The sequence below is a fragment of the Cyanistes caeruleus genome, chromosome 18 (assembly GCF_971803275.1).
Source record: "Cyanistes caeruleus chromosome 18, bCyaCae1.hap1.1, whole genome shotgun sequence".
Lineage (NCBI taxonomy): Eukaryota > Metazoa > Chordata > Aves > Passeriformes > Paridae > Cyanistes > Cyanistes caeruleus.
Genome location: NC_141718.1, coordinates 11,658,612 through 11,679,092, shown reverse-complemented (window position 1 = coordinate 11,679,092; position 20,481 = coordinate 11,658,612). Strand labels below are relative to the sequence as shown.

The 20,481-nt window shown below is 47.4% G+C and overlaps 2 protein-coding genes across 2 annotated transcripts; both read left to right on the top strand.

The window, feature by feature from the left end:
• The first annotated feature begins 5 nt into the window (after positions 1-5).
• Positions 6-5,318, top strand: GSTT2B (glutathione S-transferase theta 2B). The gene is made up of 5 exons (XM_023937715.2): positions 6-214; positions 3,005-3,092; positions 3,714-3,864; positions 4,369-4,545; positions 5,076-5,318. Exons 1-5 carry the CDS (start codon positions 103-105, stop codon positions 5,280-5,282), a joined length of 735 nt encoding a protein of 244 aa, XP_023793483.1. The 5' UTR covers positions 6-102; the 3' UTR covers positions 5,283-5,318.
• A 4,856-nt stretch (positions 5,319-10,174) lies between these two features.
• On the top strand, positions 10,175-19,345 carry LOC111936644 (glutathione S-transferase theta-1). The gene is made up of 6 exons (XM_086855768.1): positions 10,175-10,363; positions 10,452-10,508; positions 13,442-13,529; positions 14,581-14,731; positions 16,919-17,095; positions 18,101-19,345. The coding sequence occupies exons 1-6, from the start codon at positions 10,252-10,254 to the stop codon at positions 18,299-18,301; spliced, it is 786 nt and encodes a 261-aa protein (XP_086711894.1). The 5' UTR covers positions 10,175-10,251; the 3' UTR covers positions 18,302-19,345.
• The last annotated feature ends 1,136 nt before the right edge of the window (positions 19,346-20,481 follow it).

Sequence of the window (20,481 nt, the reverse complement as noted above, 5' to 3'; positions counted from 1 at the left end):
GGCTGTGTCGCTCCGCCCCGGCTGGGGCGGGCCCGGTGCTGGCGGGCCCGGCCGGGACGGGATTTAACAGGAACAGGCGGCGGTGGCAGCAGCAGCGACACGATGGGGCTGGAGCTGTACCTGGACCTGCTCTCGCAGCCCTGCCGGGCGCTCTACATCTTCGCCCGGGCCAACAACATCCCCTTCGAGTTCAAGCGGGTGCAGCTGAGTAAAGGTGAGCGGGGGCGGTGGGGGATCCCCCGTGTCCCAGGCAGCCCCAGGCTCTGCGGGTGTCCCGCTGCTCCCTCCGCCGCTCCCGGGATGTGCTCGATTCCAGCCCGCGGGTGGCACCGTCCCCATCAGTGCCAGATGCTCAGAGAGGGTGGGGTGGCCCTCCTGCTGCTCCTGTGCCGGTGCCCACACAGAAACAATACCCAATTCTCCAATGCAATGCTGTATTTTAAGTACTGATTTCAGTGCCTGTGCTCCTGTGCAGCAAACGGGGCTCTGCCAGGGCATGTGAGATCTTTGAGATCGGCCCCACCCCAGACGACAATGGCTCTCTGAAAAACAGACGCTTTTCTGAGAAGCGCTCAGGATGTGCCAGGTCTGAGGCATTCCCCATTTCTATGGGAAACAAAAAGCTGCAGAGATGGGGCATTTCTGTGTGGGCAAGGCCATACAGAGAGAGGTGTGTGGTTCTTGTTTCAGTAATTCAACTTAGAAAAATCTGTGTTCTGGTAAGCAGCAGCAGTGGCTGCAGAGCAGCCCTTCCCCTCTTGGCAGAGGTTAACACCCCCTTGGGAGGCTCGTCATGCACCAGTTTGCTGAGCTATCCCCATGTGTAGGTAGGGCAGGGCAGGGCTAGGGAACCTCTGGGGGTTCTACTGGGTCAAGTGGTTTGTGGTCAGGTTATTTTGAGAGGGCTGGGTACCAGCTTGTGAAGGCTGTGGAGCAAGACAGTGCAGCTGCCAGTATTCAGAACACTGAGAAATGAAGGGAGGTAGTTTAGTTGGGTTAAAACCAACTGATAACTGTTAGGAGCCTGTCCAAAGGTGTGTTTTCACCAAAGGAGGTTCAAAGATCTGTATCATCTATCTTTGTAACTGAAGGTGGTGAAACCTATCCTTCAGCCTTTCCAGGTGTCTGATGGATTTGAAATTAAGATTAGGCATAAAAAGGCCTCAGTAAGTAATGCTTAAAAACAGTGAAAGATGAAAAGGCTCCTGGAGCTGAAATTGATAAAGGAACAAAAGAGGCTCCAACTTAAGACAAACCTCAGATGTGTTGTGGTTGAGTCTTTGGGTGTTCCCCTGCACCTGAGCTGTGCGTTGGTTGTACCTTACTGTGGCTTTCCTCCCACTTGTCTCATAGCAAAAATTTTTGCAATTGTTTGTAGCTGGGGGCTGGCTCATCTTGTGTCCTTCCCCTTCTTTCACAATTAACTGTTGTGGTGGGACACTGGAGCAAAAGAGAGGAGACTGGCAGGCAAGGAATGAGAGCACCAAAGAAAATGGAACTGAAATGCCAGGATAAGGGAAGTGAGAGGAAGGAAAGGGAATTAAATCACAGATTCCAAAGGCTCTCTGCCCCTTGCCAACAGTGCCTGCTTTTGGCCTGTGAATTTAAGATGGGTGGTTTGGGTGCATCTCATCCCATTCCTGCAGCACCTGCACCTCCCATGCCATGGAGAAGCTCTGCAGGTACTTGCACTGGGTACCACAGTGGGGGAGGCTTCACTGCACTGGAACCTGTCACTGCATTCTAAGGGTTCCTCCCTGCACTGGAACCTGTCACTGCATTCTAAGGGTTCCTCCCTGCACTGGAACCTGTCACTGCATTCTAAGGGCTCCTCACTGCACTGGAACCTGTCACTGCACGGTTTATAAGGACAAGCTGAGGGAACTGATACTCAGAATTGAGCTGGTGGGTTAAATGTGATGCCCCAGAAAAGCTCTCAGCTCCCACTAGGGCAGGTGTCAATGAAAGAGGTTGAAAGAGTGAGAATGGACAGGAATCACATGACATTCAAAGGACACCTGAAGACCTGGAATCTGCACGCTTTGTCTTTTTGAGGGGGGATGGGGAGATGGGCTGTGAGCCAAGTGACAGGAATAGTCACAAATCAGGTTTGCCAAGTACCAGAAAAGCTAGATTTGCTTCCAGAGCATCTCCTCTGGCACACAGATTCTGGGATGGCTCACACAGCAGGACGTGGCACAAGGTTAATTACACATTAGAGAGGTTTGAATACCCAGGCAGCCACATGTGACAGAAGTGAGTGGGTGGAAAAGGCTGTCACAAACAAGACACATAAAACAAGGCTTCTGGGACTGGTTTCAGACAGAATGGAGTAGAACGAGGCCTCAGATGAACAAAGCACCTTCTCCTGTCAGGTTCACTCTGCCTACCTTTTAGGGAGGACCTACAGGATAGATTAAAAGCAACTCCAAATCCATATTTGCTCTTACAGAAGATAATGTAAAATGCACAGGAGCTAATTGAAAGATCTGTAATGAAGTACCCATGGCTTTATATAGAATCACAGGAATTTATTTTCATCTGTGGACTTTAGAAAGCGTAGTTCAATATAAATTACATTATCTTCCAGAAAAACATATCTGCTTTCACTGTCCTCCCTTCCTTGGAGGAAAGCATAGTGAGATCTCTTTCCTCCAAGGTGCTTGTTGCTCCCTCTGGGTTTGGACAGGACAGCTACCTCCAGGCACAGACCTGGAGCCCCAAGCTGTCAAGTGCTGTTGGTATGAAAGGACTCTTAACCATCCTGCCCTTGGTCTCAAGGTGGGTCTGGTATGCAGGCAATAAGCAAGCAAGCTGATACCACAGGGCTAGCCCCCTGCTCACCCTGCAGCACTTACTCATTGCTTATAAACTTGACACAAGGCTTGATTTGTACAATCAAAAACAAGAACTTGAAGCCAGACAGTCCCCACAAACTCCTCAGGCGTTTACAAACAGGTCCTAAGTATCCCTGCCAAGTAAAAGTTCTCATTTCCCTCCTCAGGGCAGCACAAGACGGAGGAGTTCCAGAAGGTGAATGTCCTGATGAAGGTGCCTGCACTAAGGGATGGTTCTTTCACCTTAGCAGAGAGGTGAGGCTCAACTAAGCTCAATCCTCTACTCTATTGTTTATCCCAGTGTTTGGATTCTGCCAATGTACTGCTGGGATTCCAGTCCAGGCAGGTTTTTGTTTTCCTATCCTATGTTTCACTTGTACATAACAAACCTGTCTTTCAAGAGCAGCTGTCTTACGTAAGCAACTTGAACGACATTAATAGTAGAAAAAGCTGCTGCTTGGAGCTACTTTGCTACTTTATAGGCAGTGTTTCTGAGCTTAAATACCTGTCCCCCTGTCCTACTCTCTGCCTGCAGCTGGAGGCTGTAGGTCAGCGCAGGAAATCTGACACAAAGCACCCACTGCTGGATGGCCAGGCGAGGTGAAGCTCAGATTTGATATAAACTCATTGTGCAGCCTCTGTTTGCTCAAAGCTGTCCTGGCAGACCACACCTGTCTTGCTGGGCAGTTACCTCATATCAGAGACTGCGGTCCACAAGCAGCAGCACAAACTCCCTCCTGGGCTGTGCCCTGCTGCACTTCTACCTGACTTCCCAGCAGGTTTGTCCAGCAGTGCAAAACTTGGTGGGGAAAAGAAAGGATGTAGTGCTTTAATCTCAGGTGATCAGCTCACCGGTCTGTCTTGCTCTCTCGGCAGCATTGCAATCCTCCTGTACCTGGTCCGGAAATTCAAGACTCCTGATCACTGGTACCCATCTGACCTGCAAAAAAGGGCTAGGGTTGATGAGTACCTGTCCTGGCAGCATGCCAACATCCGTGCCAAGGCGAGCAAGTTGTTCATAACCAAGGTAAAACCATTATGTATCAAAAATTAAGCACTAAGGACTGCAAGTGAAATGTCCTGCCTGTGTGCAGGGCTTTGCTCAGCAAATGTACAAGCCAAGTTAGAGGAACAAAACTGACTTGGCTGCTGAAGTGGCCTGGATCCTTCATGCTGCAACCAAAGGTCCAGAGCAAATGCATCCTGGGTGAGCAGCTCCCCCCAGCCACAGCTCAGTGCTCATGGAAAGAAAACAATCTCTCTCTGGAAAACAGAACAAAGATGCTGGCAGATGATATGGTCTTCCCTTGAGAGGAGACTCTTGTGGGTGAATTTTCAGATTTCTAGGCAGCAGACAAGGAGAGGCAGGAAGTAATGACTGACATTAACGTTAACCTGGCAAGGTTCATGAGCAGTTCTGGTTGTTCTCATGCGTAGCTGGTGAGGGATCCTCAGAGAGTGGCAGTGAGAGTGTGATGACTAGATTTGGAAGGAAACACATAAAAAGCAGCTTGTTTCTTCTCCCTGCCAGGCACTGCTGCCTCTCCTCACAGGCCAGCCACTTCCTCCAGAGAAACTGGAGTCTGCCACTGAGGAGCTGAACGTCGTTCTGAAGCAGTTTGAGGAGAAGTTCTTGCAGGACAAGCCCTTCATCGCAGGCAGCGAGGTCTCTCTGGCAGACATCGTAGCACTGGTGGAGCTCATGCAGGTGAGCATCAACCCCAGCATTGCTGGACATGTGAGTCTGGCTGTGGGCAGGCCAGGCCAAGGGGAGGCTGCTGCACCCCCACTCTGTAATGGCAGATCTTCCCTGGGGTTAAGTCTTGTTCGTTTTTGACTTTGACCACCATTGAGTTTCCTGGGAAAACACTACTTTGATGAAACAGTTCTTTCTATAGAAATATGGACAGAATTCATCAGGAAAGAAAGATAAGTTACAAACTAGGCAGGAAAGCACAGATATTTGGAAGAGCTGTGTTGCTGTGCACAGACTTCCATGTTCTGCATTGGATCATTCTTGGGTTAGCCATGGCTGAGCTCTTTGCTGCACGTCCCAAGGGACAGCAGCTGCTGAGGATGTCACCACTTGCCCCCATGGCCCAAGAGCCAGAGATGAGCTCCACTAACATCATGACTGTCTGCTGCCCTGAGCCAGAAGCATATCCATGTGTCATTTGGTCCCATCCCTGGCAAATGCCTTGCTTGCCTCAGTCCTGGGTGCTCTGTCTGTCTCTGCAGCCTGTGTGTGCTGGCTATGACCTGTTTGAGGAGAGGCCGAAGTTAACGGAGTGGCGCAGGCGGGTGGAAGAAGCCGTGGGGAAGCAGCTCTTCCAGGAAGCCCACCAAGAGATCATGAACATTAAGAATTTGACTGCTGATCAGTTTGCACCTGAGCTGATGGAGAGTTTCAAGCAGCATCTCCTAAAGCAGTACAGCCTGAATTAGAGGGTTATGCTCTAATAAAATGGATTATTTTCTGAAGGCTTATTGTAGTCTTTCAGCATTTCTTCTAAAAATTGTACAGAAACACCATTCCACAAAATGCACTTCCCTTCACTCACAGCCTTTCTGCAACTCAGAAGGGAAGAAAAACACATCTTAGACTGCCATGAGCTGCTTTTCCCTCTTGCTCACTGCAGCATGGGAGCTGTAGCCTGTAGACAAATATAAATATATACAAACTGTAGCCTGTAGGCTTTTCTTTCATGCACCAGCACCACTGGATCTGTTTTAGGGCGGAGGTGACTCAGTCTGTGTGGGAACAGCAGCAGTCAGAGCTGACCTCCCATCTCTGTTCTGAGTTTTCCAGGCCAGAGCAAAGGTTTCCTGAGGGTATGGCAGAACAGGTGTGTCTGAAACCAGGAAAAACCATTGTAGCAGATGGTTTTCAATTTGTCAAGTGAAAACAGTCTGCTGGAGGATTTTTGCTCTTTAGGAAAGAGACAGGTCAGGACCCAGCCCCCGATGGGAACCCTGCTAAGGCCCTTAGAACACCTGACCACTAGATGCTGCTGCATCACCTGTGAGAGCAAAGGGACACAGTGCCCAGGAGCAGGGAGCTGTGCTGGTGCCCAAAGGATGCCGCCAGCTTCTGGCAAGGACAGTCAATAAAGCTCCTCGCCCAGAGACTCATGCTACACTCTACAAAGAACATCCTGCACAGTGGAAAAAAGCTGCTTTTCTTGGTCAAGCTGCTGCCAACCACACAGTCCCCTCGGCAAACCACATCAGTGCTCTGTGCCTCTCCCAGAGTGGTTTCTCAGCACAAAAGAAACCATTTTGGCCAGGCTGTCAGCACTGAGGGCTGTGAAGACTGAGCTAGTGCTGGTGGCAGAGGGAGCTGTGCTGGCCAGCCCCAGGTGAGCAGAGAGCTCAGTACACGAGCTGAGGAATGTCCAACACACAGTTAATGCTCCACTGCTCTGCAGTCTCGCTGGATCCTCCGTAAAGCCAACGGCTGCATTGGCCAGGTGTTGTAGCTCTGTTTGGATTTGGAATCAGGATTTAGAAGGAAGCGGATATCAAGTCATCATCCACACCTGTGCAGAGCCCTTCATAACCTCTTGCCTGTGTCCCTTTGTGTCCCTGCTTTCCTGTCCTGTGACCTCCCATTTCCAGGTACAGGCCTCCATGAGGAGGGTTCCAGTTTGCAGAATTTTTTTCTCCCCTCCTTGTTAAGCTGTGTTTGTACCTGGAAGTCTGTTTGTCTCTGCTGCTGGTTACACCATCCACAGGGAAGGCTGCACAGTATGCTGGGTGTGAGATGCCAGTTGTCTGAATGCAAGTCATTACAGTGCCCAGAAATGGTGACTGTAGCTGCTCAAAGTCTCACACATTCTTTCAGTTGGATCTGCTGTTTTTGGGGAATAAGCCAGCTGGCTTTCCTGTTTGTTTTCTGAGTAAACCTGCCCTTTAGTTCAAAAGGCCACATGAACCACAGTTTGCAATGCACATGCCTGCAGGCTGAGCTATAGGAGCCAAGCAGGTTTGTGCCTTTACTTTCCATTATTCCAACCTACAGGAAATCCTCACTGTCAGTGATAAAAAGGCAAATTTGCCCTCAAACTCTCTCCCTTTCCGTGCTGATGCATGCAGGGATATTTGTCTTCTTACCTGATTTTTTATTGGTAAATTTGTTGAGAAGGGCCTGTTGCATGCCAGCAAGCAAAGTCAAAGACAGCAGCTCTCTCTGGCCCTAAGAGTGCTTGCATGGCTGGTGCCTGAGCAGCAATCCCTGGTGACACTGTCCTGCTGCAGTTGCCAGAGTGCTGAGCCTCAAGAGGTGTTTATGTTGTACCACCAACCACTTCCTTCCCTGTAACTGCAGTTTCAGCACACACACCAGCTGGGCTGCTCTGTGCCCCTGCAGTTAAAGAGCTGCCTTTGCTGCTTCCTGAGACTGCCCAGCCTCGCTGCACTCTGCTCTTGGCACCTTTGTACTTTCTCTGACTTTCAACTTTTCCCTTTCTTGGAGAGAGCAAACTTCTACCAGCATCATAAAAATTTCCCACGCTTTCAGTTCAAGTATAGAGCAGAGAAACAATCAAAACCAAGAGTCTGTTTTGTAGATCTTGACAGAAAATGGACTTAAGAACTGAGCCTTTTGTGACACACATCTCTCTGCAGATTCTCCAGATAGGGCTGCTCTGCATGCAAACCATTGCACAAGCCAAGGCAAACCAAGTGTCTTTTTAAAACTTTTTTATTTACGATACTTGTAGCACAAGAGCTCCATGTAAAAGTCTTGAGCCAACTTTCTGCTTGGTGGAATGAGGCACAAGTTCCTTAAATGTTACACGTTGTGCACTCCTTGCAAGGACAGCTGCCTTCAAAACCAAGCTGGAGCTCTGTTCAGAGCTGGCTCTCTGGTGCTCCTCCACTGCTGTTTCACAAAGGATAGGTACACTTGCCTCGCTCCAGCCTGGTCATGATGACAGGAAGGGATTTTAAATTGTTTTTCCCGTAGTTTCTGTCTGATGTGTATGCAGTGACCTGTGGCATTTTGAACCCTTCCATTCCCACAGGACAAAGCACCTCCCTAGAGTAACTCCTTGGATGACCACAGAGTTATAAAACAGATAAATCTGCCTTGTTCTTTTCTCTAAATCATGGAGATAAGGCTGCTCATCCTTGTACTTTGCCTTTTGCTATTCCTCCACCTCTGTATTTTGTTCCTTTGTGTCATTGGATCTTGTCTGGTTCCAGTTCCTAGACTGAAAGCCCTTGGAGCTGCTTGCCAAAACCCAACAGATTGTGCAAGAGATTTGCTTGCCTTGGTACAAGGTCTATTGAGTGTCCACTCCCCTTTCACCCTGAAAAGGGAGAGGGGTTACACCTCCACTGTCAGCTTAACGTGTCAGCTTCATTGAACAGGTTTGATTCAACTTCCTCAGTTCTTCCTAGGGCTATTTGGAAATAAGTGAGAACTGTGATTTCAGGAATAAAATGAAGCTGTAACACACAAAATAGGAGGAATGTTTAAAAAACAGAAAAACATCCTGAGACTTTTTCTAAATGATTAAGAAATAAACTGCAAAACTTAATGCATTATTTTTTTCTGTCTTGTTCCTGTTTCCAAAATGCTGACAGAGAAAATAAGGGCAGGAAAAAGGGTCTTTGAGGTGATGGAGTCAAATGAAAATACAGTGCTAGAAGCACTAGCCTGGAGCCAGGAATAATCAATCAAATGGCCTATAACACAACCAGATAAAAATACCTCTTTGGTTATGTGGGCTGTGCAGTGCAGTCAGCAAATTGGAGAAAAACTTAAGGAAGGAACATTTCCAGGAGGCACATGAAAAGACCTTTGAAGTTCAGATAGGACTAATGGATCAAATGAAGCATGAATAAAGGAGCACACTGCTAATGTTGCTGCACAGTGCTGAGATCAACACTCTTCTCAATGACAGCTCAGAGTATGGGCATGGGAGCACTTTGAAGCACAAAGACTTCTCTGACTGTTACCTGTGCAGAGCCACTTTCATGCTCATTTTCCTGGCTCCCTTAACATTTAAGATTCCTTTGCACCAAAGGAGTTTGAGCTCAAGCACCTGCCACAGTACTCTTGAGCCAAGATCTCCAGCATGCCATTGCTGGGTGCAGCTGCTCGAGAGGGTGAACTGTGCTGCAGGGGAACTGAAGGGTGTGCACAGCCCCTGCTGGCTGAGAAACTGAAAAATTCTTGCAGTGCTCTTCTAAATCTGAAAGTTCTAAACCCCTGGAAATGTTCCAGTTTGTAATTTGTCTAATCCACAGACTCCCAGCTCAGTATCCAAGCCTTTTCACCATCCTTTACACAACAAAAAGAGCAACTGATCCTCCAGTTCCCTCTCCCTGAGATTCCCATGGCTCTTTCCAAAGATCTGTGTGTGACATACAAGCTCTCTGGCGCAACACTGATAGCAAGGTGTCAGCACAGCTGAGGTGGGTTTGATTTGGGGTGACTTTGCCCTGAGTGGCTCAGCTGCTCTATCTCCCAGGTCCCAGAAATCCGTGTACTCAGCCAGCATGTCACCTTGAATCACACAGCTCTGAAACGCTGCGGGCTCAGTGCAAGGGCTTGAATTGTGTTCTTCTCAGTTGAGCTTCTTTTGTTCTCCTTCACTTGCACAAAAATCTGAAGTGACAAATACCAGGGAGAGAGGAAAGTCACTTTGAGTGAGTATGCAGATGTAAAGTCCACAGAGAAGTCCTCCACACTTCACTGCCATTCAGATGTCACCTTGCAGCAGAGACTGTGTGACCAAAGAATTACGTTCAGAACTGTAAACCATACTGAGATCTGGCGGTGCGTGGTTAACACTGCCTTAGAGGACACTGTGCAAAGGCCCTGTCTGCAGCGTGTCTGCAGAACCGTGTTACAAAACTCAGCATTTACCTTGTGAGAGTCGTAGCTGGATGCTGTGGCTGAGGGTGGCTCCCGAGCCCTTGCGGTGCCAGCCAAAGCTGTGGAGGGGAGTGGCAGCCCCCACTCTCCTGCTGCTTAGTACCAACCTCTCTTTTGAGGCTGATTACTGGCAGACTGTCACTACTCTCGTTGCCTTCCCTTCCTGAAGGAAAATGAATGAACAGGATGCCAGCCACAGCGTGCCAGGGCCGCTTGACGCTGAGGGAAGGGGAGCTCTGTAACCCCTGTCCCAACTCCGGCCGTGCCTCCCCGCCCTGCCCCGGCTGCGGGGGGCTCTCCTGGGGTCCTCCGGCACTCTGCGGTCCTCGCCCCGGGGGAGAGCGGCGTCCCGCGGTCCCCGCACGGCACGGAGCCCGCTTCCTCCGTCCCCGGCCCGGGGCAGGGCAGGGGGAGGGACGGAGGGCACCTCCCGCCCGGCGCGGCTCGGCCCCCGCCGGCCCATGCGGGGCGGCTCCGGGCGCTCGGCGGCACAGCCGCGGCAGCTCCCGCAGGGCGGGCCGGCTCGGGATGGGGCTGGAGCTGTACCTGGACCTGCTCTCGCAGCCCTGCCGCTCCATCTACATCTTCGCTCGGAGCAACAACATCCCCTTCGAGTTCAAGCACGTGGAGCTGTTCAAAGGTGGGGCGGGCGCTGGCCGAGGCGGCGGGGCCGGGGCGGGCGCGGCCCGGCGGGGCGCGGGCTCAGCCCCTTTCTTGGCTCTTGGCAGACTCGGTGCTGGGGAAGAAGCCGGCGGCGGGGAGCGGCTCGGAGCAGCCCCGCGCAGGTGAGGGCAGGGCAGGGGACGGGAGGGTCCCCAGAGGCCCAGCGTGTCCCCGGGCGGTGGCCCAGGGGCGGGGAGGCACGGACGGGCCAGCTCGCCGCTGTAACGCGATCTCCCGTGGGACCGGGCTGAGCCCGCCGGACCTGGCCGGGCTTTGCTCTCACGGAGCCGGGGGAAAACCTTCGCCTCCCGGCGCAGGACAGCAGCGCGTCCTTCAGCCCGGCGAGAGGGAAGGACGAGCTGCCAGGGTCACCGAGTGATGCTGATCCCTGCTCTGCCCAGGGGCATTGAACGCAGTGGTCTGACCGTGCGGCTCCAGTTCGCAGAGCAGTCTCGTAGCTCTGCTGCATCTATTTTTGTGGCTCTCCGAGGAATGTTCCTCTAGCCATTTCTAGCAAATTAGTCACACTGACGGCCGAGGAGTGCTCTGGGAATGCTGTACTTTTCGGAAACACTCAGCTGTTCAGGCTCCTCCAGCTGTATGACTGTTGCCCAGTTAAATGTTGCATTTTCTTAGTAAATTGTTACTTTTCTGCCTAAGGCAAAACATGTTACTTGGAAATCCTTGGCTGAGGATTAGGTGATCAGGCAGGTATGTGATTGGCAAATACAGTGGGATTTTCCCCCTTCTATTTCTATAAAATCTTCTCCACTGCTCTTTTCACCCACCAGTAAGCCCCCTCCTCTGCTGCATGATTTATGTTTAAGATTTCCTCATGTCACAGCCTGCCCTGCTTTTTGACTGTGGATACTCTGCTTAAAGCCCAACAACACACACTGTGTGTGCATCTGTATCTATCTATCCATATCTCCATCCATCCTTGGGAGCCATCAAGAACTAATTACCTCAGATACAACTGATGTTAAACAACTGTAAGTCAAGCCAACATCACAGGAATGATAAAGATGGGCCTCCCAATACCACTAAACAAGAAGAGTGGCTCTGCTGGCTGGAAGAGAGACACAAGCTTAAATTCTGCTAAATTGCAAGTACAAATGTTTATCTCTATTTTCATGCAATAAGCATGAAAGCAGCCTGGAGTTAGTGTTCACACCAAAGCATTTAGAGGTTCACAGATCAGTCAGTCTCAGCTTGTATACAATTTGTATATCTATGTACAAACCAAAGTATCTGATGCCATCCCCAGGCTGTGGTACAGGCTGTGTCACAGACACTGACCTACTGTCCAACCTGCTGTAATGTCCTGTTAGCCCTGTCAGGCAATAAATATGCTCAGTATTCCTGCTAGAACTGCTGTATGATGAAATCTCTCTGAAATCTGATTCAGGCTGCCCTCACCCACTGCTTACTTCTCATGTGCTTGTTTCTTAGTTTCCTGCTGCCCTGTATAATAAACACAGACAGCAGGACAAGCAAGCAGCTGGCTCTGCCAAGGGACTGCTCATTAGCTGTAAGCATTACTGACTGGCAACTTTCTACTGCATTTTTCTGAAGACCAACTGAACACCACAGATCTCACCAGAGCTGGGTGTGTGGTGACCACTGGCCTTGGGGGCCCTTCTAAAAGCACAGAACAAAGCACCTTCCCTGAGCAACTCCTTGCATGACAGGAGATTTACAAACATTTGCTTTTCTGTGATACAAACCATGGGGGTGAGGCACCCCGTACTTTGCCCGCTGGCTTGATTTTTGGACATTTTTATACTCAATTTTCTCAATTATTAGGCTTAACTTGTGCTTTCTCTTAGGCTGTTATTTTTAAGAAGCTCTACCTAGGCTTCCTACCTCTCTTGACAGCATTGCCCAGTTCTGCTGTGCAGATGGAACCTCTTGCCCAGCTAAACTGGAAGCCATCATCACAGCAGGTAGCCAGAGGCTTTTCCTAACCAAAGGGAAAATGTGGGTTTGAATCTCTTCAAATAGCAGATGAATGTAAACCTTAGTCTCTGATGAAGCTACTTACACTGGAATTTAAAAAAAAAAAACACTTCTCAAAGAAGAAACAAGGCACAAGTGGTAATGTATGCTCTGCTTGATTCAACTCATTATGTGAAATTGATAAAAGGAAAAGCAGTCTGTAATTGTAATGCAGCAACCTGTCTTCTCCCAGCCCTTCCAAAACCAGCTGCAAATAAACTTGTTTGTCCAGAGGCTGGTTTTATTTCCCACAGACTGTTTCCTACTTCACATTTGTCCAGCAATGTAGACACTGCCACTGCTTCCTCAATGGGAACAAATAGTTCTTAGGGATGGAGATCACTGTAAGTTAATAATCCTTTTTCTTGTCTTTTTTTGAACAAAGGGATTTTTGTACAACACCTGCTGGTCATGCTGATTTGATCAGGATTTGCACTTTACTTTTAATGTCTTCTCAGGATCACTTAAAACAAGCAAAACAAACTAATTCCTCACAGCTTTTCTCACTCAGGTGTTCCTGGGCTGTTGTGCAATTCCCTGGCATTTAACTGCAGATTGGCAAGTCTGGTGCCAGCAGTGGGAAACTGAAAGACTGATTAGATAGTCAGCTGTTAATTCCTCCAAGGACTGTGGAGTTTAAATTCTTACAGAATGGTGTCTTCCTCCCGTATTTTCCTGTTAGAAGTAGTTGGTGTGCAGAGCCAGGAGTACCACAGAGTCAGGAGTAGTGCAGGGTTGAGGTGTCTGAGCTTCCCTGGCCCTAGCTGATGTCCACTCTGTCAGTAAGTTCTGCAAGTATCCTGGTACCTGAGTCAAGCAAGAGAACTGGTGTTAGAAGTAGAAACTGTTCCATGCCACGTGCCCAGGCTGAGCCGAGTGCCCTCTGCAGACAGCCCTTACGCTGACTCTGCCATTTCATTACCTCTCACTTGTGAGCTGTGACCTATCGGGAAAACCTCACACAGCTCACTGATCATCCAGCTGGCTGCAGGTATTTCATTTATCATGCTCTGCCAGACACACTTCTGACCTCAGACTTGTCTGTGGATGTTCTTAGGGCCATCAAATAGTGAAGGTGCAGGCAAAGTCAGCCTCTTGAAGAAAGTACCAGCACTAAAGGACGGAGACTTCACCCTTGCAGAATGGTAAGAGCTCAGTCTTTAGACTTCCTTGGGTACCAGCAATCAGTGCTGCATTCAGATGATGTCATTCCCATGGAATAATTAAGGATCACAGTATATATGAACATGCTGGTTATTTTTAATAGTATAACCTCATTTGATCTCTTTCCACTTTCTGTTTGAATTATCTTTCAGAATGTAAACAACTCAGCTGACTTAGCTTCTTCATCTCACCCTGAATGCACTTACCTCAAAATGGGATTATAAACATTTCTGGGAGATGTTTAAAGCTTATAAAAATTCCTTTCACCCTAGGAAAAGAAATCACTTTTACTCTAGGAAAGAATTCTGTTTATCTGAATTAAAGGCTGAGAGAACATCTACACAGATAAAATTTAGGCTTTAAAAGATTAATATGGAGACTGGTTAATGATGTCATAATACTGAAATAATTGAACTACAGCAGTATCAGCATGGTAAGGGTGTCTGCATTTTCTTCCATTTTGTCAGCACATTTTCTGTGGTATCTTTTTTTGTAGTAATAGTGTAAGTATTGTTGCAGATGACTAAGATCTTTTTCCATCTGACTTCTGCCAGTTAGTGAGAGTATAAACATCTGGACAAACACAAAAAAGATTCTGTAGGGTTTTCTTGCTGAAACTTCCACTGACTTCAGAGAGTTTCATTTAGTGCACAGGCACAGAAAGAGCACAGGTCTCAGAGAGATGGGTCAGAACAGGCAAGGAGCAAGTGGAGCTGTCATCACTGATAGATGATCATGGAGGTTTATTGTTTCTTTACCCCAATACTGTCCAGCAGCACCATAGAACAGCGCTGTGATTTTCCAGCAGGTTAAAGTTTTCCTGGAAGCTGAGGTGATTAAGAGCCACTGATTTCAACATTAATTAAATGCCTTTATGTGGCACTGGAACTCCTGACTCCACTGGAAATCCTGATCTAAATGCTTTTTAGTGGAAGCAACAAGTTGAGAAGGAGCAGGAGAGGGAGCTTAGGCAAAAGCATTGTGCATCGTAACTGCCTGACGCGTTTCTTGTCTCTGCTGATGCGTGAGCAGCACTGCCATTCTGCTGTACCTGAGTCGAAAGTACAACACTCCTGACCACTGGTACCCCTCAGACATACAGAAACGGGCCCGGGTAGATGAGTACCTCTCCTGGCACCACACCAACATCAGGGCTAACGCTCCTAAAACCATGTGGATCAAGGTAAGGAGACTGAATGTAAAAACGTGAGTCAAGTGATGTTTTCCTGTGAGAATACTGAGCACTTTTTAACAGCCCCAGTTCAGAGACAGTTTGACATGATGAAACAATAAACCTGGGCCATTCCTAGCTAAAGGAGCTGTTGGAGAGGGAGTTGTTCCAAACTGATCAACATCAGGATTTGGCAAAAGCAGATTTGGTCATTTTGGCTTTTCCCTTAAAGAAGGTCAAGTACAGGAGGTCTCAAACCCAACAGGCTTTCATTGCCTGGATTTGTGAGAGAATATGTCACAGATTTAGTATTGTTTCCTAGGGCCTCCCCCTCCCTGCACAGCTGTGCAGAGTGTGCACATAGGCAGAGTTTGGCTTTGGTGAGCATGTGTTTTGTTGGTGGAAGCAGAAAGACTTACATTCTTCATACAAGTCCTTGCAGCCTCCTTAGGGTGGAAATCCAGGAGTCTTCTGCTTCCAGCACGCTTATGTGCTTCTCTGAAACAGCCTCAGGGACAGACAGGAGAGACACTGAGAGGCAGGTTTTCTTTATTCAGTGTACTCAGGCCAATTTACATTTAGGCAAAATTACCTGATTCATCCTGAGCCAGAAAATCATTTAATATCAGGTGATTTTGCTGGACACCAATTTCCAGCCAACAGTTTCCTCACCAAAACACCAGTTTCCTCACCAGGCAGTTAATTCAACTATCCCTAGAGACCTAGGTGCAAGCATAGTTCTGTGAGGACAGCTGGTATGGAATTTCAGATAAAATCAGGATTGCTAGTAAACAGATAAGAACTTCACCCCTCTACTGTAAAGTTTGCCCTTGTTTGTGCCTAACAAAGCATATCAGGACTTGTTTATCTTCTTGAATTTAATGATATTTGATTTTTTGGCTGTAGAGTAATTCAAATATGAGTCAGATTCATACAAAAAGCAGTCTCTTCCAGCCTCTGCAGGCTGTCACTGCAGTGCTCCAAGGGAAAGTAATCCAACTAATTGCTGGTGCTGATGATTAGATAGCCCAGATGCAGAAAAGGTCCTCAGAAGAACTGTAAATATGGAAACATATAAAGCCACCATGTAAGAGAAGCATATTAGCTAGAAATGGGAGAAGATAGATGGCCCTGAGAGAAGGAAAAGGAAGAAGATGCTGATTCAAGCGATTTTACCCAAAGATCCCATCATGCATAATTGGAGTCACTTAGGAAGAGAACTGGCCAGAAATCTTCTGATTAAATAGATTCCACATGTATTTGGCCAAAATCCTGTCTTGGATTAAGCAATCCCAACTTGAATTGTTGAACATACTAGCAGTAAGTAGAAATTCAGTCCACTTGCACTGATTGAAATTTGTGTCTTTAATTTTGATTCTCTAATTAAACCGTACTTCTTTAGCTGTGGAAGTTGAAGGCAGCACAGCTGTGAAACACTGTGGGCTCCAGAGGTGCAGACACCTCTGTGACTGATATGAAAATACTGTGGAAAGGCAGCTACTCCCTGTGCCAGCAAGTCTGTGCAGACACAAGGACTGCACTTATGTGATTGCTCCAGAAAAACTTCTATTGAAATTAGATTGAAATTAAGAACGATGCTTTGAGCCACAGAAAGTTTTGTGTAAAAATAGTGTTGACCACTTCCAGCCTTGCTGGCTGCTGTCACACAGAGGAAGCCAGTGCTGATGCCTGATGAGTCCCCAATGCTCCTGCCACAGCCACCACCATTCCCCCTCTCGGTCACCCTGCGGGACAGGCAGCTGCCAGCAGCCCCCAGTTCCACAGCAGGGCACCTGGCAGGGGCAGCTGCTGGCCAGCTACTGGTGACACAGAGGATGTAGCAAGGGTGACTGTGGCAGAGATTTGTCTTCCCTGGAGCTGTTGCCCATTTTTCTTTCATAGCCCAGCAGGGTGGAGTGGGAGGGCACAGCTGCCAGGCACAAAATGAGATGAGGATCCTTGATTTTGTTCTGCACATTGCTGCTGACTAGCTGAAGGTCGCTGCCCTGGCAGGTCAGCCACTTAGGATTGCTGGTGTGTTCTCTGTCCAGGAGCTCTGGGGAGCTGCCACAGCCCATGAAGCTCTGCCATCCCCTTCCGTGGCTTTATTGCAGGTCACTGATGATCATGGGGTGTAAATTAAATAACTACTACCAGAGAAGATGGTCATAGATACTGCTATGTCCCTTCTCTCCTCAGGTGTTGATTCCCCTCTTCACAGGGCAGCCACTGCCCTCAGAGAAGCTCCAGGAGGTTATGGAGGGGCTGTCCACTTCCCTGAAGCAATTTGAGGAGAGGTTTCTGCAGGACAAGGCTTTTATCATTGGGAGTGAGATCTCCCTGGCAGATCTTGTGGCCATTGTGGAACTGATGCAAGTGAGTGGTGCAACATGGTGAGGAAGCAGCAGCACAAGGGAAAACAGATGCTGCTGAGCAGGGAGGGTGCAGCATGTGGTAACACTTCACTAGGAGGAGAAACGAGGGCATCTCTCAGCAGAACTGGCCTAAGACAATGGGGAGAATCTGAGAGTGGGTTCAGAACAGCAGCGAAAATAAAAAAGCTGGCTGCAACAGATCTCTTTTGTTTTTCATCTCTAGCAATAACCTCTTCTTCATTTATTATCATGACTTTATTTTTAACCACCAGAGAAGGAGGTAATTATATATAAGTGAGAAGCAATAGCAGACAGGTCTGATGAAATGAGACAACCATGTAGGAATACTTCTATCATTCAAGAATATAATACTTGCCCATGTCATGTCTGGAAGATTAAAGAATTAATCTCAGACAGAGGCAATCAAATTAAGTCTGGTACAAACTGGTTGCTCCCTGCCAGACCACCAGGGTGGATCCTGCAGCCCAGCAGTGATTTCTTTCTCCCAGTTGAGTGTCCAAGGGACTGAAAATCAGCAGTTCTGCTTCTCTACATTGTGTTCAGAGAGTGGCACAGGCAGAAAGGAGAAGGGAGGTGGATTTTGTTAGCTAGGACACAGGTTCAGTCAAACACTTCACGTTCTGTGCTGGGTGTTGATGTGTAACCCAGCACTCTGTATTGCAAACTGGGCAGTGCTCTCTGGAACCCCAACCCACCACATTTTCAGTGTCATGGCTGAAAATGACTCACAGAATGTGGTCATCTATGCTGCACTAAACAGCTACTCCAGCACCCAGGAACTGAGCTGTAAAATACAGGTTAGCTTTTGTGTCCCCCAGATAGGTACATCTGACCAGAGGAGATTTCCCTCCTTCCTACTGCTCCTCTATGACCTTTTCCTGGTTTTCCCCCTTTACCTGTACCTGCAAGTACACTTTTAGTGCCTGTTGTTTCAGAAAGAAGTGATTGTCCCAAGCCTCACTGTTACTCTCTCCCCTTTCTGCAGCCTGTTGGAGTTGGTTGTGACATCTTTGAAGACAGACCCAGGCTGAGGGAATGGCGCAGGCGGGTGGAGGATGCTGTGGGGAAAGAGCTTTTTTTCCAAGCCCATGAGATGATCCTAAATATCAAAGAACTGAGCAATATTCAGATTGATCCACAGCTGAAAGAGCAACTGGCACCTGTGTTGATGAAGATGTTGAAATGAATTAACCTATCTTAGCATTTTTCCTGCTTTTTTTTTTTTTTTTTTTTTTTCCTTTTTAACTTCTTCTCTGACATCCAGTTCTACATGTAACTGGAAAGAGCACTGTAATTCTAATACAGAAATTGCAAAGTGTTTCCCCCGGGCCAAGTCCTTCTTGTATCTTTTTGGGGTGGAAACTGAGGAAAGTTTAAGACCTAAAAATGTTAAATTTAAACAGAAGGCTGAGGTCCTACAGGTCACTCAACATGCATCTGAATTTTATTTCAGTGTCAGTCTTCTCAGAGATGATAGAGACAAGAATGGTATTTCCTGACAGAATTCAAGCCAGCCTATAAATTGGGAACATTAAAGAACTGAATAGGATGAGGATCATTGTTTTCAATTTTAACATTTGTCCTGCAAAGTGTGCCTGATCCTCATCTTCCCAGCATGTCTGCACAGAGAAGTAGAGCACAAAACTACTTCACAAAAGTGAAAAAAATAAATTTTAAAAGTTTCTTATTGCTGAGGCATGTTGCTTGGCTGTCCATGTACATTCCACACTTCTTTTTCCTTTGAAGCTCCTTTGATAAATTTCTTTGTATTCATCTACAGCTGTGAATCTTTATAATTCTTCAGTTTAACTGCTGCTTTGGATTTCTGAAAGCCTGGGTTCTGTTGGTGCTCTACCAGTACACGTGTGGCAGCAGCTGTTCTTGGAGATCCATGCTGCTGGTGGCCACAGCCTTGGAATAACTGCCTACCTTAAATACTGTGTTAATATTATATAAGGAGTACCCTGAAAGAATGCATTCACAGTGTTTTCATGAAAGAAAATATAACAGTGCACAAATTGGTTTTTTTTCTATGGTAATACTGTAATAGCAATCCACATTTCTCCTAGGAAATGCAGAGAGGGAATAAATGCAGACGTGCTCTTCTGAGACAGTTTTGGATGGATGTTCACCAAGTAAGTCACCCTGTGCAGCTGAAGTAATAAGAGAGAGATTTTGTGGCATTGAGCAACACATGCATCACAATAAAAGGGCAAAGAGTTGTTTTGGAGCTTTTGGGCTCTTTTTCTTGGCTGTTTGTCTCTGCCCAGTTATAGCTCAAATACAAAATCCTTTTGTATTGCAGCACAATTTATGAGGTAAAACTGAGCAAATCCAACCATTTCCAGTTTCTTCAGCTGAAAATAACAAATTGTAAAGGATGCAGAAATTGGTGGAATATATATATCTGTATATTTCCATTCATAAGTAATTGTTGCCCTTACCCTAAAATCCTTGCCAAAAAATTCTTCCTGTAAAACAAAATGAGTAATGGAATTCAGGCATTGCTTCTTTCACTAATCAAATAACTGCTTCTTTGGTTTTTTTCTGCAGTGCTGCCTTGTCAAGACTAAGTCTTGGCTAGTGACATTTTTTACTGGCAAGTTCTAAAAAACCTGTTGTTTTTCTCATGGTGTTTTTCACCAAGGTTTCAGTTCTAGATACTACTCTGTCTTAGAAATCTTTTCCCAGCCTTATTCCTGGCTGTCTTTTGCACACGACTCTTTGTGCTAGTATTGTTTTCACTAGCAGCAGTGAAGGCCAAGCAATTCCCTAAGCAAAAAACATGAGCAATTTCATCAGTTTTCATCAGCATTGCCTAGAATTACAGAAAACCAACATGTCACATTACACAAGGCAAATTTTCCCAACAGTTTTGTGCCTTAAATGATGATCTTTTAGTATAGCTGGTTCATAAGCCTTTGCTGTGAAGGAGCTCATGGAACCTCACTGAACAGTAGCTCAGCTTCTGAGAAGCCTCTGATCTCTGGTTTAGACACCTCTGATCTGTAGATTAGACCATCCCTGTGGGCCAGCCTGCCGAGGTCACTTACCAACTTGGGAGCTCAAAGTCCTGATTGCTCAAAGTCCTTGTAATTAATAGAGGTTGGATAAAGCAGTAACCTCTCTGCTTGCTTTTTAATTTCTTGTAGTGTTGGTCATTCCGGGTAATTACCGCGCTTCTATTCTCAACCCTCCCTGCACAGAGGTGTCCGTTGTAGTGACCTGAAATGGTTTTCCACTGGCAGTAAGGCCTTCACAAAACTTATTTTACCCACGAGTGAGAGACGCGATGGTTTTGTTCTCACAGCCGCTAATGCACACCCCAGCAATGGCCATGGTGGATCCCAAAGGCCGGGCAGGCAG